General features: G+C 33.1%; 1 protein-coding gene across 1 annotated transcript; it reads right to left on the reverse strand.

The window, feature by feature from the left end:
* Positions 1-81: 81 nt before the first annotated feature.
* On the reverse strand, positions 82-22335 carry LOC132715153 (uncharacterized). The gene is made up of 7 exons (XM_060698128.1): positions 21550-22335; positions 21230-21286; positions 18636-19115; positions 16495-16548; positions 15852-16367; positions 15234-15267; positions 82-1766 (listed from the first exon to the last, which is right to left on the reverse strand). The coding sequence occupies exons 1-7, from the start codon at positions 22226-22228 to the stop codon at positions 920-922; spliced, it is 2667 nt and encodes an 888-aa protein (XP_060554111.1). The 5' UTR covers positions 22229-22335; the 3' UTR covers positions 82-919.
* Between the last annotated feature and the right edge of the window lie 175 nt (positions 22336-22510).

Raw genomic sequence — 22510 nt, forward strand, 5'->3', positions numbered from 1 at the left:
GAAATGAAATAAAAGCTAAAGTCTATCTATATGTCAACTTGTCATTTATAATACTAGTAGTATAAAATCATCACAAAAAGCATGTACAATTAACATATATCTTAAAAATGCAACAAGTTCAGCATTTGACAATTGGATTCAGGATCCGAACCAAAACTTTAAAACAAGTTCTTCTTTTTAAGGCTCATATGAGCACAGAGAGTGCTCAAAGAGAGCTTTTGCCATATTGATTTGTCCATCGTCCGTCAGTGCGACCGTCGTTAAAATGTTTACAAACGACTTCTACTCTGAAACAACTAAGTCAAATTTGATGAAATTTTCCTGTGATATTCGTAGCATAAAACTTCACTTAAATTGTTCAAATGGTTCTGCTCCATTCAAGATTGTGGTAACAGGGGCTAAAAAATATTTTAAAACTGAAATCTTTAAGAATCTTTGTCTCTGAAATTGGAAGGCATAAAAATTTCCTTGTGTGTAGCATTATCTAATAAAAACTCTACAAAACTTGATCGAATCATAGCCCCGGGAGTCATGGCTTTTCCTCTGACATGAATGAAATACTTCTTAAAAAAACCTTCAAAATATTTAGCATGAGCCATTGTCTAGTGTATCTGTCAAACATTGTTCACTTTATAGCCCTCATCCAAGAGGGCATGCGTTCCCTTATATGTATAAAGTAAAACTGTTGTTGTATTAGTATTACCAAGTTTGTTGAAATGATCTATAACAGAATTCCACACATTGGTAACACACTAGTAAAGGATAAGTATATCTATTACAGATTACAAGCCTAAACAGAACATATTGGTGCACACAGTCCTAGTAGCAACACTTGTCAAATATTTACATACCTCTTGGCATTAAATTAAGCAAACAATGTCATAAACAACTGCTGATTTGCCCATCATTGCATCTAGTATTATTCAGTTTTCACGACACACGTCGACCAGGTGTTGAAATTTGCAACGAAAAGACGCTTGTTCTTCTTCCCGTAATACATACGATGCAGGGCATCATACGGTGTGTTTAAACTACATACATATGTGTCGTCGGTAAGATCATAAATGCTGACTTTTCCGTTTTCTTTCAAAGTGATAAGCATTTGGTTGTTGAACATACATGTTTTGATGGACTCTGTACTAATTTGTCTCAGGACTACTCCATTCAGATTAAATACTATTATCCTTTCTAACGAGCTAACATAGAACTCATTATGCCCTACTGTTAGGTCAGTTATGTTCTTTTTTTTGCTAGTAGATGAAGTGCTATTAGAAAAATTGTTATAGAATAGAGGCTCATCTTCGTATTGTTCAATGGTTTTCTTTTCTGTCCAATTCAAATTATAAATTTCAACTCGTGTTTTACAACACACAATATAAAGGTCACTTTGAACTATTTTGGCTACTTTAACTTTTGTTGCATCACAATAAACAGGTGTTTTCTCAATTTCCCCAAGCGTTATGCTAGAATTGCCAACAGTTGCAGACTGCACTGTATAATATTTTTCCCTCACGTATAAAAGGATAATCTCTTTGGTACCTTGAACTGCAGACAAGCCAAGCAGTTCATATGTAAGTTCCTTGGATTCCACTGCCTTCAAAGATTCAAGAGAAAAAATTGCGATGAACCACTTGTCTGTCTTTGGATCAGTTTGGTAAGAACAAACAATTGTACCATCGGATACCTCACAGAACTCTTTGTAAAACCGTTTGTCAATGTCTATCTTAACAAAGTCAGCACATTTTGGTTTAACTGCCTCATCGGTACTGAAAAGAGATACCAATAAAAACATCAACAGCACCATGAGATAAAACAATAACTTGGTGACTGTTTAGCATCTTAAAAATATATCTGCATATGTATAAAGTATAAATATTCGTAACATTAGGGTCATGGTGGCCCTGAAATCGTTCACCTGTGTATAAAAACTCTCCATGACAAGGAACAAGTAATATTGTAAACTAATGACAAAAGAAGTTTATAATTGTATCTGAAATAATGCATGTTGAAAAACATTACTAGGTAACCATGTTTTCCGAAGGAAAAAAATGTTTATTAGATTGAGGTATGTCGGCGGACGGGCGGGTAGAGGGCGGGCGGGCGTTAACAATTTCTGTGCGCAACTCCTCTTAAATTTCTTAACGGATTTTGACCAAACTTTCACAGAAGCTTTGTCATTATGTCCCCTGGCGCATATTGTCTAGGTTTTGTGATTGAACAATATTTGACCTAATTATGGCCCTTTGTTTTTTTCCTTATATAGAATATATAGTGAATAAATTCCTAAAGGGCAATTCCTCCTACATTTCTCAACAGATTTTGACCAAATTTTCACAGAAGCTTTGTCATCAAGTGCTCCTACGTATATTGTCGGGAGTTTGTGATTTGTAAATATTTGACCTTATTATGGCCCTTTGTTTTTTTTCCTTATATAGAATATATAGTGCACAATTTCGTCTGTGTTCAACTCCTCCAACATTTCTCAAAGGATTTTTTTTCAGACTTTCACAGAAGCTTTGTGATTGAGCGTCTTGATGCATATTGTTGGGGTTTTGTGATTGGATAACTTTTGACCTAATTATGCCACTTTGTTTTTTTCTTTATACAGAATATATAGTGAACAATTTCTTCTGTTTCGCAACTCCTTCTACATTTCTTAAGGGACTTTGTTCAAACTTTCAAAGAAGCTTTGTCATCAAGTGCCCTGATGCATATTGTAGGGGTTTTGTGATTTGATAAGCTTTAACCTAATTATGGCCCTTTGCTTTTTCCATAAAATTTAATTATTAGTGTAAAATATCCTTTTAATCACAACAAATTTTATTTAGTTATAAAACAGAAACTCTCTAGGTTGTTGCATTCCAGCAGGTTATCTGCCTGCTTTTGGGTCCTGTAGAGTCAAGGTCAAGGTCATTGTTGCTAAAATTGAAAATCTGTTTCCAGTCAGGTCACTGTTACTAAATATAGAAAATAGGTTTCCAGTCAATAACTAGTTTAGAATAAGATAATTTTATGAAATTTGATGTAAAGCAAGTTTTTTTATAAAGACCTCACTTGGGGTGGCTTTTTGGCCCCCTAGGGTCAAGGTAGCAGTTACTAAAAATAGAAAATTCATTATCCATGATTTACATTGCACATAGTTACATTGTTTGTTGCTTGTATTTTATTTCAACTACAACATATTTATCTACAATGGTGATAATTGAAAACCTGGTTTCATGGCCTTGCCATGCTTCTTCATGTTCTTGTTGCTATTGCTATTGCTAAGAGAAAACAACAGTTCCAACAGATGTGTATATATATATAAGGAAAATCAATGACAACCCGGGTCGGGGCCAATTTTGACCCAAGGACTTTTATTTGACACACTTGGTAGACACAACTAGAAGATGTTTCATGCTTAATATCCAAGATCTAGCTCTTGGGTTTTTTTTTTAAATACTTTTTTTTAAAGTTTTCACTCATAATATACATAATTATAAGAAAAGAAATGACACCAGGGGCAGGGCCAATTTTGACCCAAGGGCTTTTATTTGAACAAACTTGGAAGACACACACAAGAAGATGTTTAATGCTAAACATCTAACATCTAACTCTTTGGGTTTTTTAAAAGATGATGTTTTTTTGTTTTTTTCTTTATACATATAATGAAAATCAATGACCCCCTGGGGCTGGGCCAATTTTTTTTTGACCCAAGGGCTTTTATTTGAACAAACTTGGCAGACATTCACTACAATAGGTTTCATGCTTTATATCTAAGTTCTAGCTATTTGGGTTTTTTACAAGAATTTTTTTAAAGTTTTTACCATATACATATTCGGGCGGGAGATGAATGACCCCCGGGGCAGGGACAAATTTTGACCCCAGGGTTCTTATTTGAACAAACTTGGTGGACACTGACTAGACTATGTTTCATGCTTAATATCTAAGCTCTACCACTTTTGGTTTTTTAAAAGAAGACTTTTTTAAAAGTTTTTTATTTCGGTTGCCATGGCAACCAGAGTTCTGCAGGGAATTAAATTCTTTGAAAAATATTAAAAGTTGACCACCAAAGAACCATTCCTGTGAAGTTTGGCTGAAATTGGATTCGTGTTTTATGAGGAGATGTCGTTTAAAATACAAAGTTACCGTCGGAGGGACGGTCGGACGGACGCCAGACGAAAAGCGATCACAAAAGCTCACCATGTCACTTTGTGACAGGTGAGCTAAAACAATAGAATGATAATATTAAAGGAACAATGTTGTGTAGTGTTCCAATTTCCACCCAATAGTAGCTGAGCAACGCACATTAAAATACCACTGAAATGATGCATGATGTTCTTCTGTGTAGTAACTAGCAAGCATGCAAAATGCAGGAAGAGTGTACAGGTATAAACATGATGATTGTGTAATTAAAAACAATCACAATAAAGATATACTATGCTATGACCACCTTTAGTGTGTAGAATTTTAAACATAACATATCTACTCAGTGTGAAGTCAAAACGTGTTTATTTTATGAATATATAAATACTGTGTTGCAATTATCAATATTTTCTAACATCAAATTTGAGCATAATATAAGGCATATAAAAAGGTAAGTACCAATTTGTCGGTCTGACATAAGGTATTTGAGATATATGTAGGCAATAGGCAATTAACAACAAGATCCAATGCCCAGCATGGACAGCGCTCGACTTTTTCGTTTTCTCAAGTCAAACCCATCGTGGGAAAACATAATTTCCTTGTACAAAATACAATCTAAATTTCATAATTGACATTGCCAGTCAAGATAATTTACAATAACATATTTAAATTATTCAATATGTTTACTTTGTCATAAATATTGAAAGTATCAATCAAATCTGTCAATTATAACTAATAATTATATAAATAAATTTATGAAACTTTATGCAAATTCAATAATATGACCACAACGGCAAGGTCACTCAAATGTCGTGGTAACATTTGAATTAATATCAGTTTTGTCATAAGTGTTCTTTTGTCCATAAATAAATTACAAAATTGTGAAAATGGAAATAATGTGACTTTGAAAATCAAGGTCAATAAAGGTCAAGGCCATATCCGTAAAATTCACATGTCACATATCAGTTTTGTCACATGTGTTTTTTTATCTTGACAACAAATCTGTTAATAAATAAGAAAGTTATGTCAATTTAAGCAAATTGAAATTATTGGACTTTGAAGTGACCTTGACCTTTGATCCAGCAGTCTCATTAATCAACAAGAGGGCCATGATGGCCCTAGATCGCTCACCTGACCAATCCGATGACCTACTTTTTCATCCGAGATGACCTATGTTCGAACTCATCCAAGCTATCACCTAGACAAGCATCCTGACCAAGTTTGATGATGATTGAGGCAAAAATGTGACCGCTGGAGTGTAAACAAGGTTTTTCTATTTTTAGCTCCGGTGACCTAGTTTTTCATCCGAGATGACCCATATTCGAACTCATCTGAGCTATCACCTAGACAAGCACCCTGACCAAGTTTGATGATGATTGATGCAAAAATGTGACCGCTAGAGTGTTAACAAGGTTTTTCTATTTTTAGCTCCTGTGACCTAGTTTTTCACCCGAGATGACCCATGTTCGAACTCATCCAAGCTATTACCTAGACAAGCATCCTGACCAAGTTTGATGATTTTTGATGCAAAAATGTGACCCCTAGAGTGTTAACAAGGTTTTTCTATTTTTAGCTCCGGTGACCTACTTTTTCATCCGAGGTGACCCATGTTCGAACTCATCCAAGCTATCACCTAGACAAGCATCCTGACCAAGTTTGATGATGATTGAGGCAAAAATGTGACCGCTGGAGTGTTAACAAGGTTTTTCTATTTTTAGCTCCGGTGACCTAGTTTTTCATCCGAGATGACCCATATTCAAACTCATTTGAGCTATCACCTAGACAAGCATCCTGGCCAAGTTTGATGATGATTGATGCAAATATGTGACCGCTAGAGTGTTAACAAGGTTTTTCTATTTTAAACTCCGGTGACCTAGTTTTTCATCCGAGATGAGCCATGTTCGAATCACCTCAACAAACATTCTGACCAAGTTTGATGATGATTGATGCAAAAATGTGACCGCTAGAGTATTAACAAGGTTTTTCTATTTTTAGCTCTTGTGACCTAGTTTTTCATCCGGGATAACCCATGTTCGAACTCATCCGAGCTATCAACGTGATAAGCATCCTGACCAAGTTTGATGATGATTGAGGCAAAAATGTGACCGCTGGAGTGTTAACAAGGTTTTTTTATTTTTAGCTCCGATGACCTAGTTTTTCATCCGAGATGAACCATATTCGAACTAATCCAAGCTATTACCTAGACAAACATCCTGACTAAGATTGATGATGATTGATGCAAAAATGTGACCGCTAGAGTGTTAACAAGGTTTTTCTATTTCTAGCTCAGGTGACCTACTTTTTCATCCGAGATGACCCATGTTCGAACTCATTCGAGCTATCACCTAGACAAACATCCTGACCAAGTTTGATGATGATTGAGGCAAAAATGTGACCTCTAGAGTGTTAACAAGGTTTTTCTTTTTTTAGCTCTTGTGACCTAGTCTTTCATCCGAGATGACCCATGTTCGAACTCATCCAAGCTAGCAAGTAGATAAGCATCCTGACCAAGTTTGATGATGATTGAGGTACTGCGATCGCTAGAGTGTTAACAACTAAATGTGAACGGACGACTGACGACGGACAATCATCGATCCTAAAAAGAGTCATCTACTGGCCAAGACCAATACACCTTTGAGGTTTTAGAATACCATTTTTACATATAAGGGAAATGGGACCTTGATTTTTATCTATTTACCAAAAAGATAAAAATCAAAAGGGGTCATTTACTGGCCCAGACCACTGCACTTGTTATGTTTAACTATTCCACATGACTGTTTGGTCACAAGTGTTGTTTTGTTCACATATGAATCAAATCCCTTCATAAATGACAAAACTATGACAACTTAACTGTCAAAATAGATATTTTATTTATAAAAAGAAACACAAATGTCCGCCATTTTTTTTGTATTATTTTTGTTTTGACGTGACGTCAAAATTGTGGCGTTCAATCCGGTTCGCGTGTTGTATATTTATATGAAATGAAATTGAAAATAAAGAAAGAAGAAAAAATTGGTTTCGAAAGAAGCTTCAAATATTGTCAGAAAGTTATTTTCAGCAAGTTCTCCTTGTTGGTGAGCGGATCCAGTAAAGGAACCAAATAAAGTAGCAAGTCTAGGAAACGGTCGGCTTTCTAATGAAGAATTGAACCTTAGCAACGCTCCTTTCCCAGAAAGAAAGCAAGTCTAAGGAGTGCAGCAAGTCCAAAAAGCGCAGTAAGTCTTAGAAGCGTAACAAGTCCAAAAGTGCAGCAAGTCCATGGAGCGCAGCAAGTCCAAGAAGCGCAGCAAGTATAAGAAGCGTAGCTAGTCCAGTAGTGCAGCAAGTCCAAGGAGCGCAGCAAGTATAAGCAACGTAGCTAGTGCAATAGTGCAGCAAGTCCAAAAGTGCAGCAAGTCCAAGGAGCGCAGCAAGTATAAGAAGCTTAGCTTGCCCAATAGTGCTGCAAGTCCAATAGTGCAGCAAGTCCAATACTTCAGCAAATCTTAGCTGTGCAGCAAGTCCAGGAGTGTAGCAATTCTTAACTTTTAACCACAAGTACCACTCGGAATATTGATAAAAATCTTATAAGTGAAACCTTAACTTGATATTAACCAACATTCAATACTATGTCCTTAACGATCAATGTCATTCAAAGCTTAAAATCGATTTCAAATCAACGTTTTAGAATGTCTTGTCCAAAAAGTTATTTTGTATGAAAATAAACCATGGCTTGACTACTAAGTTACAGCCAATTATAGCGAAAATCAGTGAAAATGAAATAATTTGACCTTCATGGTCAAAGTCACACATGAGTAAATGTCAATTTGAGTTTGATATACATAAAGGTCTTATGCTTAAAAATGTTCTTTTGTAATATGAAGTTAATTCATTTATTAGTTACAAATTTATAGCCAGTTACAGGAAAAGAACAACAAAAAAACAAGAGATTTTCATAAATTTGGCAGTCAATGTCAATTTAAGGACAAGGTCATATATAAATTATTCAATTTATTTGTTTTGTGGCAAATCTTGTTTTCCCCAAATTTAAATCAAATTGGTACATTAATAACACAATTATGCCAATTTTACCAAAATTCAAAATTTTTACTTTAAAGCTCAAGGTCAAGGTCAGTTCAGCCTTTTAGAAGGCATTGTCCATGTTGTTTTCTCAAAGTATGAAGATAATCCATATATTGATTACCAAGTTAAAGTCAATATTAGCAAACTCAAGTTATATATCAACAATTTAACCTTCAAGGTCAAGGTAATAAAAGAGCCAATGTCATTATGAGTTTGATATACATGAAGTAATTATCATAAAAATTGTTCTGTTATAACATGAAGTTAATCCATCATAATTTAGATAAAGCCAATTACAGCATAAAAATGAAATCACAATAGTTTGACCTTCAATGTCAAGGTTATTTATTTGTTAAGGTCACGATCTGTCTGATTTACTTAAAGGTCAATCCTAAAATATTATCATGTTCAAGTTTGAAGAAAATCCATTAAAAAATAACAAAGTAATAGACACTAATAGCAAAAACAAACAAAATTTAGACATTTGACCTTAAATGTCATTGTCATTTATGAATGAAAGTCAAGGTTAGTCTGGTATACTAAAAGGTCTAGTCCCAAAGGTTGTTGTGGCTATGTATGAAGACAATACACCAAGAACATAAAAAGTTAAGATCAACGTACAAGTTTGCGGACGGCAACGCCAATGGCATCCGCAGTGCAACGGCAACATGACTGTAACAATATCTCAATATTTTATTTATTTTCTTTCCCAAAAAAGTCGAGCTGAAAAAACTTTAATGCATTTTCATAAATAAGCCCTTTTAAACTAAGCTATCCCTAGCGTGGAGCCATTTTTGTTCAAAGGGGCAAGATTTATATCACTATTGCAGAGGACTACAAGGTGATGTTACATGTCAAATATCTAAGTTCTGTGCATAGTAGTTTTTGAGAAGAAAACTTTTAAAGATTTCATTTAGAAAAAATGCGGAACATGCTCACATGTAGAAGAGACATTCAAAAACCAGCGATGAGATTTAAACAAGTGTCAACTTATTATCGGTCGTACGTTGTTTACTATTGCCCGAGGGGATAACAATGCATGTGAGAAGTAAATTTGTTTAAGTAGTTTGAAAATATTGTCCAACATTACAATAATCATCAAATATCCACAAATAATTGTTTTCCTTCATTATTTTACTCATGAGCTGGATTATTTTATAACAATGGTGGTGATCTTAAAAAAAGCTAAGACCTAGCTCTTTGGTGCAGGCACAATTTTGACCACAAACATAATTTGAATAATCTTCTAAGAAATCAAAATATCTATGATCTAGGCCTTTTGGTTTTACAGAAGAAAGATGTAGGTTGAAAAGACAAACGAGAGTCAAATTAAGTTGACGTTTACTAAAAAAACTAGAGAGCCAATATGGCCCTAGATCGCTTACCTGACCCATCTAACTCATCCGAAAAATTACTAAGACAAGCATCCTGACCAAGTTTTATGACAAATGAGTCAAAAATATGACCACTAGTGTTAATAAGGATTTTCCATATTTCGGCAGTGTGACCTAGTTTTTGACCCAAGGTGAACAATATCCGAACTTAAAAATCATCAAAACGAACTTGCAGAGCAATTTCCAGGATATTTGGATCAAAACAGTAGCCACTAGAGTGATAACAAGAAGTTTCTATTTTAAGCTCCTATGACCTAGTTTTTCATCCCAGATGACACATGTTCGAACTCATCCGAGAAATTACCTAGACATGCATCCTGTTTGATGATGATTGAGGCAAAAATGTGACCACTAGAGTTTTAACGAACAAATGTGGACGGACGACGGACATTCAACGATCTTAAAAGCTCACCCTGAGCTAGCTCAGGTGAGCATAAAAAGTATAACCCTAGGCAAATTGACCTCCCTATGGCGTCTCATGATTTCAAATATACCTATTTCAAAGAATCTTCACACAACCAAAGACCCTAGATATTGAGAATACAGGATTACCTATTGAACTGTTTCCAAGATCATTCTCAAAGTATGACCCAATGGTAAAATAAGATTTACCCTGTCCATGAAAATTATTCTTGTTTAGTACTTTTGTCGGACTTATACCTGGTAGACAGACGTTTCACTATTGAGACAGTTCAAACCAAGACGGTTCACACCAAAACGTTTCACTCCCAAATGGGTGAAGACGTTTCACTCCCTTTTTATACCAAAATTATTTTGATACCTATGATATACTAAAATAGACCTAAAATATTGAATTGAATTGAACTAAAATAGACCTTTAATTTAATTAAAAAAAATAAAAAAGGGGGGTTTAACTTTTTTGTCAATGACTTAAAACTCAGTACTTTAAGTTATATCATTTCAGTTATCTTATCTTCTTTATTGTTGTTTTGAAGTAATGTGTTTTTCTATTCTTTGATCCATATGTGCAATTATCACATTATTTCAATTAAAGAAAAAATCTTTTTGATTAAAATAACACTTTAATATATAATATATAACTATTTGATCTTTTGTAAGCATGGACTCAATAAGCAATTTTAATTTAAAGCATAATCTTGTGACAACAATTAACTTTGAGTAACGTGTTTTTGTTGTTAATTTTAAACATGGGATAAAAAATTGTTAAATTATTTAATGCTAGTATAATGCTTTTGCTATATATATGTCAAAAATTTTAATGTCCGTTGAAGTCAGAAGAATGACAGACTATTCTCTCCATTACCAGTTCCTCCCCCCCTGACAGTTCTCTCCCAAACGGTTTCCTCCCCTGACTATTCTCTCCCAAATTTGTAATATGCAGAAAGATCTCCTCCAATTTCATTTTTATAAGTTATCATTTTAGATTTGACTTAATCTAATAACATTTCTTAATGAATATTATTAAAAGAATGTGTTTAATATTAAGTGCATTTTATGTTTATCAGAAAAGTGTTTGTAAATTTAACACCTTTTTCTGGAATTTTAATCCTATCAACACCTTCATTGTGATCGAGAGATTAAGATAATTGGAATGCGATTGATGCACCTGTAAAATTTCATGTTAAGGTCTAGTGATATTTATTTATTTGTTAAATAGCAAATAGCATGGTAACAAGTATGTTCTAGAAAATAAATAAGCAACAACTGGTATGCAATCACATTTCACATTTACTTTTCAACAAAATTGATTAAAGGAAATGTAGACATTCACATGAAACAATATATTAAACCAAATAATAAATAAAAATTCTTATTAGTCAACACCTTTTCACAGCTATTTTAATCTAATCAACACCTTGATTCTTGAGTAATGAATACATAAACATCTCAATTATCTCTGACAGCAAACTTGGTGAACATGTGTATTGAACACATTTCTTGAATCTTCATTATACAAGAGTATGAAATTTAGGTATTAAAATGCATTAATCATTTTTTCTTATAATTTTTTTTTTCTTATTTATAAAACAAATAAATAAAATAAATACAAAATGATTCATTTATTATTTTCAATTACTAAACACATTAAAAAGCATACATTAGATCTAATTAAAAAAATCAGAATAATTTATGCTAAAATATTTTCTTTTCTAATTTATATCAATTAATAATAAACTTACCCATTTATTAAATATCTAAATACTTCAATAAAGTATTTTTTCTCTTATTTATAACAATAATAACCTATCCATTTATTAAAAATCTTAATACTTCAATACAATATTATTTGTTTCTAATTTACATCAATTAATAATAAACTTACTCATTTGTCAAACATCTAAATACTTCAATACAATTTTTTTCTCTAATTTATATTGATTTCAATTAATAATAAATGTACCCATTTATTTAATATATAAATACTTAAATAAAATACTTTTTTTTATTCATATCAATTAAAATTAAATTTTCCCTTTATTTAACATCTAAATACTCCAATAATAATGCATTTATAAAAATAAAAATGGGGAGGAACTGTCTGCTTATTTGCAAATATGCAGACGGTTCTCCCCAAAAATAGGGAGAGAACCGTCAGGGAGGAAACGTCAGGGGAGGAACTGGTAAGGGAGAGAATAGTATGACTACCAAGTCAGAAATATCTTTAAATTAAATAAGAAGCATTGGGACTTTTGCAATGTTTGTCATGTATAATCATTTTTTTGTATCTTAAATTAATTATTATATACACAAAACTTACCCATATGATAAGTTTCTGTGTTAAAATTGGCTGTTGTCAAAAAATTTCCTTTTTACACTGTTTTATATTAATGATATTAAAATTTGTTCACTTCCCTAGTAAACATCTCTAAAAATTGGGAGTGAAACGTCCATACAATTGATAAAATGGGAGTGAAACGTCTAAGTGTGAACCGTCTTGGGAGTGAAACGTCTCAATAGTGAAACGTCTTGGGAGTGAAACGTCTGACATTCATTATACCTTGAGATATCAAGTATGTATAGAACTTGAATAAATAACTTCACTTTCCTGGAGCTTGAGGTCTCTGTGGCCGATGATGAGAAATATATGTTTGCAATTTTATATGATTATAATTGCTAACGAGCAGTTGCAAACAAAACATCAGGTGAGCGAAAAATATGACAAGGGCCAACAGTGATGACATGTGTCGCCTCATGTTAGCCAATTGCATGTTGCAGCTACTGTGTCGCAGGATGACCAAAAATCATTAAAAGGGCAAAACAAATTTTTATTCAAGGCCCATAACTCTGCTGAAAATCCTTTAACCGGAAAACCTGTGTAATATGTGCAAGTACTTAAGCTACCAATCAATGCTGTAGTTTCATTAAAATTGCATAAGTGGTATAAGAGGAGTAGTCCGGACAAATTTTAATAATTGAAATTATTAAATGGATGTTACCCTGACAATAATCATTAAATCGAAAACTGTTGATGAGATGCACAACTAGACATAGTGCGGTTATTCCTGTTAAGTTTTGATGAAAATGCACAAGCCCTGAAAAGTAGTACAAGCAAGTAGCTGGCAACACAAACAAGAGCTGTCACAGGAGACAGCGAAGCTCGACTAATGAAATACTGGACGCAGTAAGGAGGACAAAACTATGAAAGGAAAATCAATTATGTATAATTATGTATTAAGTTATAGTAAAAAAATAATATTTGTTAACATAAATTCAAAGATCAAGGGGAGTAATTCTAGAAATAGTCATGCTAGAGTTATGGACCTTGTCACACAACATTTGTGTAATGATAAGAAATATATATTTGAAGTTTGAAGTAGATACCTTAAAAAATAAAGAAGTTATTGTATTTCTTAAAGAAAATCCTAAGTTCAAAGAGAGATAAATCTGTAAATATTGCTTCAAGAGTTATGAACATTGTCACATAAAATGTAATTGATGATAAGGAATAAGTATTTGAAGTTTGAGGTAGATACCTTTAAAAATAAAAAAGTTATAATAAAAAATAAAATTTTTCTAGTAAAAAAATCTAAGTTTATGGGGAGATAATTCTTGCAATATTGGTGCTAGAGTTATGAACCTTGTCACATAAGATGTGGATGAGGATAACGTAAATATATTTGAAGTATGAAGTTGATCCCTTTAGAAATATAAAAGTAACAGTAAAAAATAATATTTTTTATGGAAAATTTTAAGTTCAAAGGGAGATAAATCTGAAAATATTGGTGCTAGAGTTATGAACCTTGTCACATAAGATGAAGATGATGATAATGTAAAATAATTTGAAGTATGAGGTTGATCCCTTAAGAAATAAAGAAGAAACAGTAAGAAATAGTACTTTTTGAGGAAAATTCTAAGTTCAAGGGGAGATAAATCTGAAAATATTTGTGCTAGAGTTATAACCCTTGTCACATAAGATTGGGATGATGATAAGGTACATATATTTGAAGTATGAGGTTGATCCCTTAAGAAATAAAGAAGTAACAGTAAAAAATAGTATTTTTTAAGGAAAATTCTAAGTTCAAGGGGAGATAAATCTGAAAATATTGGTGCTAGAGTAATGAACCTTGTCACATAAGATGTGGTTGATGATAAGGAACATATATTTGAAGTTTGAAGTTGATACCTTAAGAAATGACAAAGTTATAGTGAAAAATATTTTACTGCACCAAAACTTTAATCTAAAATCTGGACGCGGACGCGGACGCCGACGCCGACGCCGGGGCGAGTAGGACAGCTCTCCATATACTTCGTATAGTCGAGCTAAAAAGACACCTTTTTTATTGAAGGGCCGTTACATTGCCAAACATCATGTAAGTGGAAAACTTGTGTTATATGCACAAGTAATTGAGCTACAAAACAATCCTGTAAAGTTTAAATGAAATAGCATAAGTGGTATGAGAGAAGTATTCCGGACAAACTTTATTAACATCTTTTTTTTAGGGTCTTAACTCCGCCAAATATCATTCAAGCAGAACACCAGTGCAATATAATCAATCCTGCCAAGTTTGAATGAAATTGCATTAGAAATATAAGAGGAGTAGTCCAGACAAACGTTGAAAATAAAAATAATGTAAGTGCAATAACTCTGACAAAAATCAATGAACCAAAACAAAAAGCCGATGAGATGCACAACTAGACTTGGTACTGACTATTCCTGTGAAGTTTGGATGGAATTTCACCAGTTCACAAATTTTCACTAGGTAGTAAGTAGTTCGGACAAGATTCTGTGTAGCTGGCAACACACAAAAACTCTTTTTTTTCAAGGGCCATAACTCCGCCAAAAATCATTCAATCGAAAAACCCGTGTGTGTAATATGCGCAAGTACTTGCAATGAAATTGATTGGATGATATAGGAGAATGGTTCGCACAAACTTTAAAAATAAAAATCATTAAAGGGCCATGACTGACAGAACTCATTGAACTCAAATGCCGACGATATGCACAACTCGACTTGGTACTGATCATTCTCATAAGTTTGGAAGAAATTGCACCAGTAATTTCTGAGGAAGAGTCCGGACAAGTTTTGCCACAGATGGACAGATGGATAGACAGACGGTGGAGAAGTGATTCCCATATGTCGCCACTACTCCGTAGAGGCAGCACAAAAATGGTTCTCTATTTATGGAATTAATTTATTCTAATTGTAAAGAAAAGATAATGCATAGTACCTTGGTGTTTGCTCTGGTTCCTGTGCTGAATCATCTGAAAATAAATGCATGATAGAAATCTTCACAAGGAACAAACGTATCAAATATTATATAAAAAGGACAAATTAATGATCAAATTATAATTACTTCTTTATAAGTCAACATCAGCAAACATAGACTCTTGGGTAAAGTGTTTGATGTCAATTTTGGAGTAAAATTGTTTATTAATTGTATTGCAAAGATGACAATTAAATAACAAACGTTTTTGTACATGTTTCAATAAAGAAATATAACCAAATACGTGTAAATAACAATAGATCTTTATCCGTAACGATCGATTTTTAAGATTTTGTTCAGTACAAAAATCGATCCTCCCCTTTCTAATATTTATATATTTTTATCCCTTATATCAAGCGTCAAATAATTGTAATGTGTGTCAGTTGGCTTTGATATTGTTGAACAAACTCAATCAGTGCGAGCGTATATGTGTGTGTTCATGTTTGTTTATACAAATGAACCTGTCGGTCATAACGCATGATTAATCAGAAATTTGTAATAAACGAACTTAATTGACCTTATAATTTCTAAAAGCTTAAAGCAGATTACATCATTATACGAGCAGGTTAAAGCCCTACACACCTGTATTTGAAGAGCTCGGGTTCTCGGGTTGGGGAGATACTGGCTCTTCTTTTACAACATTGACCAAAGCATTATCTGGTAGCCTTACTCTGTGATTCAGTAGAGCATGGCTGGAAATATTCTTTATAACCTTTTGGAAGAAACTTGATTCACAGGTAACTATCACATTCAGCAGTCCTTTGATTACAGCTGCATAGATTATATCAAATTTGTTGAGCCAAGCCTCGACAAAGGAAGTATTATACTTGTATTTGCCTGCAAATTCGTCAATGACAATAACACTGACTTTCCCAAGTCTCACTTGTTTCCAGTCACTGGCCTCTGTAAGTATAACGCATTCATCTTTGCTGTACAGTTTTGAAACCAATTTCAATGCAAATCTTGTGGATGTACCACCCTTTGATCCTGTAATAACAATCGCTTTATGTTTCGTAAACATTTCCTTCGCTTGTTTCATAAGCTCGTTATGGCCAGAAGCGTCTGTTTTGCAGTCTTGAATGAATACTTCGGATTGTGCTGAAGAATGAATACGGAAATATGAAAATATTGACCAAATGATTTTTTTTTCAACTTTCTTTTTAGAATTATTTTTCAATGAAACGTTATTAAACAAGATATACTAATGTTATACATTAAAACATACCTATCATATTTCCAAGAAAGCCACCAACATCATGTCTCTTATCTGCTGTGTTTCCTAAAAAAGTAATGAAATAGTTTTCATAATTCAAACACCTTGCTAACAGTTTTTTTTAAATTCACCTTTTTGCGACTTTCTTATTGAATGAACGCCGTGCTTTTGCGTTCTGTGAAATTGTTGTTTATTTTTTTGCTGTCTTAAAATTGCCAAAGAAAACATTATTAAGTTAACCCATGCTAGAGCTAGATAATTGTTTTAATATTTCAGCAAATTATGACATTATGTGTGTTTATTACGTAACTTTGACTCTCTGGGAGTAATTCTACAGCTATAAAGATAAAACACGCTTAAAAAAGCTTTTTGCAATCAACGGTCTTTCATAACATCCAAGACTATATTGTTTTTTCTAATCTAAAAAGAGTGTAAACACTTCTTTCAAAGTCTAATACCAGGATATGATTTTTCTTTCAATTCTTTGTTAACAAATGCGTATTATTATATTAAACAAGAGCTGTCGGTAGGACAGCAACGCTCGACTATTCTTAGTGCTTGATTGTAAAAAATGCTTGATACAGTTACCTCCTCCAGTTTACAGGTTGGGATAATGATGGTGAACAAGTGTGCAAAGTTTCAAAGCCATATGTCAATGGACTTTGAAAATATTTGAGGTATTACAAAAACTTTAACATAAATTCTAAGTCAAAAAAGGGGCATAATTCTGTCAAAATGATTGATACAGTTACCTCCTCCTGTTTACAGGTTGGGATAATGATGGTGAACAAGTGTGCAAAGTTTCAAAGCCATATGTCAATGGACTTTGAAAATATTTGAGGTATTACAAAAACTTTAACATAAATTCTAAGTCAAAAAAGGGGCATAATTCTGTCAAAATGATTGATACAGTTACCTTCTCCTGTTTACGGGTTGGGGTAATTATGGTGAACAAGTGTGCAAAGTTTAAAAGCCATAGGTCAATGGACTTTGAAAATATTTGAACTATTACAAAAACTTAAACGTAAATACTAAGTCGAAAAAGGGGCATTATTCTGTCAAAATGCTTGACAGAGTTACCTCCTCCTGTTTACGGGTTGGGGTAATAATTGGTGAAAAAGTGTGCAAAGTTTCAAAGCCATATGTCAATGGACTTTGAAAATATTTGAACTATTACAAAAACTTTAAAGTAAATTCTAAGTCGAAAAAGGGGCATAATTCTGTCAAAATGCTTGATACAGTTACCTCCTCCTGTTTACAGGTTGGGGTAATGATGGTGAACAAGTGTGCAAAGTTTCAAAGCCATATGTCAATGGACTTCGAAAATATTTAAACGTTTACAAAAACTTTAACATAAGTGGTTACGCCGACGCCGACGCGGACGCCGACGCTCGGGTGACTACAATAGCTCTACTTATTCTTATCGATTAGTCGAGCTAAAAAAGCGACATCAGTGATGACATGTGTCGCCAATTGTATGTTGAAGATGAGACCCAAAAATCATTAACAGGGCAAAGCTCATTTTTCATTCAAGGCCCATTACTCAGCTGAAAATCCTTCAATCGGTAAACCCGTATAACATGTGCAAGTACTTGAGCTACCGATCAATCCTGTAAAGTTTCATTTAAAATTGTATAAGCGTATTTATAAGAGGAGTAGTCCGGACAAATTTTAAAAATTAAGATCATTAAAGGCACATTTATCTAACAAAAATAATTATATCGAAAACACTTGATGAGATGCACAACTATACATAGTATATGTAATTTTGGTTTGGAGTGATATATGTGTCAAGATTTTATATCACCCGAGCCGTTAGGCCGTGTTAGAACCGAAACAATATATCCAAATCGGTGATTTTATCCCATGATAAAATCACTGTTTGTTGTTCAGATGCGCTTTATTATATCAATCGGGCTACGCCCTCGTGATATAATTCCTGGCATCCGAACTCTAAACAGTGATTTTATTGAGCGATAAAATCACAGTTTGGAATACAGTATTTTATTTCTTTAATAAAACACTATAGTTGAACAGGTGTTGTATTCAATGATCTCTCCAAACCCTTGTTGGTTTTATAATACCTTGCTGAAAATAAAAGATACTGAGTAAAATGTTTATTATACAAATGTAATATCAAAAATAAAATTTACGTTTTTCAAGATTCAGTGGGTTGTTTTCATCAGTCGGCATAAACACCTTGACAACGTTATTGAAGATCTCATTATTGTCATGATTCTCCTTCCAATGGTTGATCCTTGAGATTTCGGAGACTATCACAACATCAATTCTAGATTCCTTGCTTGTATCATCTAGCATGCTTTCGAATACTTGTTGTAAGCGAGGCTCATTCTGTTGCTCTGCGAAAGGTTCGGAGAATAGAACAAGATCTGTTTCGTACGGATCGATTCTATTCCAGTCTTCAACTATTTTCATTTCAAAGCATCTATCTAAAGAGTATTTTCCCGACCCATTTATCGCCGATAAAGTTGTAGCTAGGTAACTGGTGTTTTCGGAGCCAGTAACTACTACAAAGTGGTGTTCCTGAAGGTGACGCATTATTTCACGTTCTTCTTCCGGTTGACATTTAAAATCTTTTGGTAGTTCCCTGTCTATAGTTTGTCTAAAATAATCTATAAAAAACAAATTTAATGCAGCGTATGCAGAGTCCTCATAACTTAAAAAATAAATATATGAATTATTTTTTATCTTTATTCTTTTAGGTCATGGTTATGAAATCTGTTCTGTTCAGTACTGTGTATATGTCTCAAAAAGATAACAAGCAAGTACTTCAGAAGCTCTTACAGTTGCATGTCTCCAGATGAGCCAAATGTTTTAAGAAAATCAAACTTAAGAATTATGTTCCTAGATTTTAAGAAAAGTTTAAAAGAATCAAGATTCAAGTAATAATGTACATGTCTTGTGCATTTAATTACTTATTTTGCAGCATTTTCCTACTGCGTGATTAACGCAGTAAGGGCAATTTTAACATAGATTGACCTTTTCTTAGTACATGTGTAGTAATTTACAAACATGTTTGTCGAGTGAAAGTGCCGTTTGTATTGTGTATTTTTTATGTTCACTTAACAAACTTTTACTTTTGAGATAAAATTTTCATGAAAATTAGTATGAATTTTGAGTTATGCTGCTTTAAACGCAAATTAAGTTCTTTGTCTAGAAAATTTGAATATTCTTCATTTGTTCTTAGATGATTATATTAATATGTTTAGGAATGCGTATCTGAATTAGAATTCAACAAATGTGACAAAAATGTTCATGTTGCATGTTTTTATTCATTCTAGTGTTACTTTAAATATTATTGCCGAGAAATTAATTTCTTCGTGACAATTGATCTGTTGGGCAGAAATCATGTGGGATTTGCAGAAAGACACCCGATTGACGTGCTAAACAAACAAACAAATATGCTTTCGCTCATTTTGCTTTTTCAAACTTTTTTAAAATTCAGCAAAAACATAATTTAAGTAATTGCATATTAAAATTTTTGAAACGTATGCATACGTTCTCACAATTCTCAAATTTCTTAATCATTCAAGTTAGCCTAATTCAAGTTACCAGAGGTCATTAACCATATATAAATAAAAATACATTTTGAGAGGGTTTATCCTACGAGACAGTTTATTATAACAAATATACATTAATTATTTCGATTTGCTAAATAGATATTTCTAGTTGTTTTCTATGTCTGTAGCAACTCCGCATTGTAATTTAAACTATTCAGCAATGATGTCATCTCTTATCTACTACAATTAATGCACAGGGAACTATTCAATTGTCTTCGAAATGTATGCATTTCCTCTCATTTATTAATTATTGTACACAAACTAACTAAAGGACATATCGTAGCATTATTCATGTGCTGATATTATATTATTACAAAAAAATATAACTTGTAAAAATATTTTTGTGCCTTTAGAATTAAATAGTTTATTCCCTGCGGTCTGAAGACCGCAGGGTATTGGTACGCGTATAACTTTTGAGGCATGGAAGAGCACGTGACCTGTTTTCGGTACATGGAGGAGCATGTGACCTGTAAACCGTACACGATTGGTTAATTGACCTTTTCGAAAACATAGCTAAATACCGTTTGCCGGTACGTTACGGATTTACCTCTAGGGAATTAGTCCGAATTACACCTAATTAACAACAAAAAACTATTACTTGATATTTCTTATTTTCTATAATTATTTAACCGTTTAATGTGGAAAAACTTGAATGATGTGTTTGAAAATTATCAATGTTTCTTTAATCTCAAATTTTACAAACAATAAATTGTTTTACTGAAAATCTACAAAAAATATTTGTAGTGAAATCTGCCATACTTAATAGAGATATTTTCTGCGTAAACTTGTGTGTTTACTTTATTTTGTCTCGGAATTATTCACAAAATGGTATTTTGATCATTTTCTAAAAAGGAAATAATTGTTTCTGTTCGACCTTCTCCGATCTCAGTTCTTCAACGGTCCCCGGTTTCCAAAAGACCTTCTTCTATATTGATCGATTATTGTCAACTTTATTCCTGGTAAACCGTTTATGTATCCCCCCAAACAATGTTGGAAATAGTTAAATGAAATATCTTTATATCATTAAAAAATGATCCCCGCAGGAAAACATTTTACTTGTTTGTTTGATTGATAGAGATTTTTTGTCGCACCGACACAGTATAGGTCATGTGGCGAGTTCCAGCTTTACTGGTGGAGGAATTGAAGAGACTGAAGGTTTTGCTTACCTCTTAATCTGTTCAAGTGTACATCTACAGTTTTTACATATTTTCTAGCTTTCCTCCCTGTAAGTTGAAATTATGGACTTGTAATTATTATATACAAAAATATGACAGGGACAAGAGACATTTTCAAGTTAAATTATCATTAATAATTAATATTTAAATGAAAACAAAGATACTTTACTATGTATTTGTTTCGTCTTGTAGTTCACGAAGTTATAAAGCAGAGAATGTTTAGTTTTTATTAACGAAGTTGAATCTTTGTACTGACTAGGACTGTAATCAAACAGATTATGTAACACCACATTAGTAACTAAATTAGCTACCTTTCGAAATGGGTCTTTTCTGAGAAACACCTTGAAGAATCCGTAAAGCTGATTTAGATGTTTTCTTAACTTTTACAGTTTCTTCCTTGAGTTCTTTGATTTCGTTCTTAAGTTCAATTATGATATCTTCATACCAGCTTTTGAGTGTATCGCCTAGACTTGGAAGATTATTGACCTTTACTGCTTGAATTTGTTTTGTTACTTCATTTTCAAACGTTGTTCCACCAACTATCCGTGCTAAAGTTTGTGTCGCAGTTTCAATATCGTTCCAATCTGAATCGAATTCGGCATCATCTGTGATAACGCTTCCCGGCTTGTGCTGCAGTTTGTTGCGTTTTTCACGAATTACTTTAATCAACCTATCTTCACCGTTATTTATCTGATTCTCAAAAAGTCCAAGCAAAAGAGCTGATAGTAATGTTACGTCCCATTTCGTCTCGTCAGCCTTTGGATATATCAAATCATACTGATCTCTCCGTATAGATTTTTGAGGATTTTTGAAGTTCAAGAGTGTTTTAACATCTCTATGTCGGTATACCATATACTGGTCAAGCGTTGTGAAAGGGACACATGAACTTGTATCAGACTTCGCTAAGTCAAGGAAATATTTCCTCAAAGGTATTGGGCAAATGTCAGTAATAAGAGTAATTAACCTGTAGTCTTTGTCTTTTGAATCCATGATTTTTTTTTAGGATTGATACTTCAAGTTGTCTTTTCTACAACATGTTTGATAACTCTAAAAAATAAAAAAGCTTATTCATATAATAACACTTAAAATGAATACAGTCAAACGACACTTAAAATCAACATTTATAAGCAAACAATCCTTAAATAATATAAACAAGTGACGCTTTAAATTGACACAAGGGCCATCAACACTGCAAAACACAATTTTATTTAAGGGCCATAACTTGGCTAAAAATCCTTCAACCGGAAAACCCGTATGCGCAAGTACTCGAGC

Source organism: Ruditapes philippinarum, unplaced genomic scaffold (genome assembly GCF_026571515.1).
Source record: "Ruditapes philippinarum isolate M1 unplaced genomic scaffold, ASM2657151v2 ctg21473_1_1_1_1, whole genome shotgun sequence".
NCBI classification, from domain to species: Eukaryota; Metazoa; Mollusca; class Bivalvia; order Venerida; family Veneridae; genus Ruditapes; species Ruditapes philippinarum.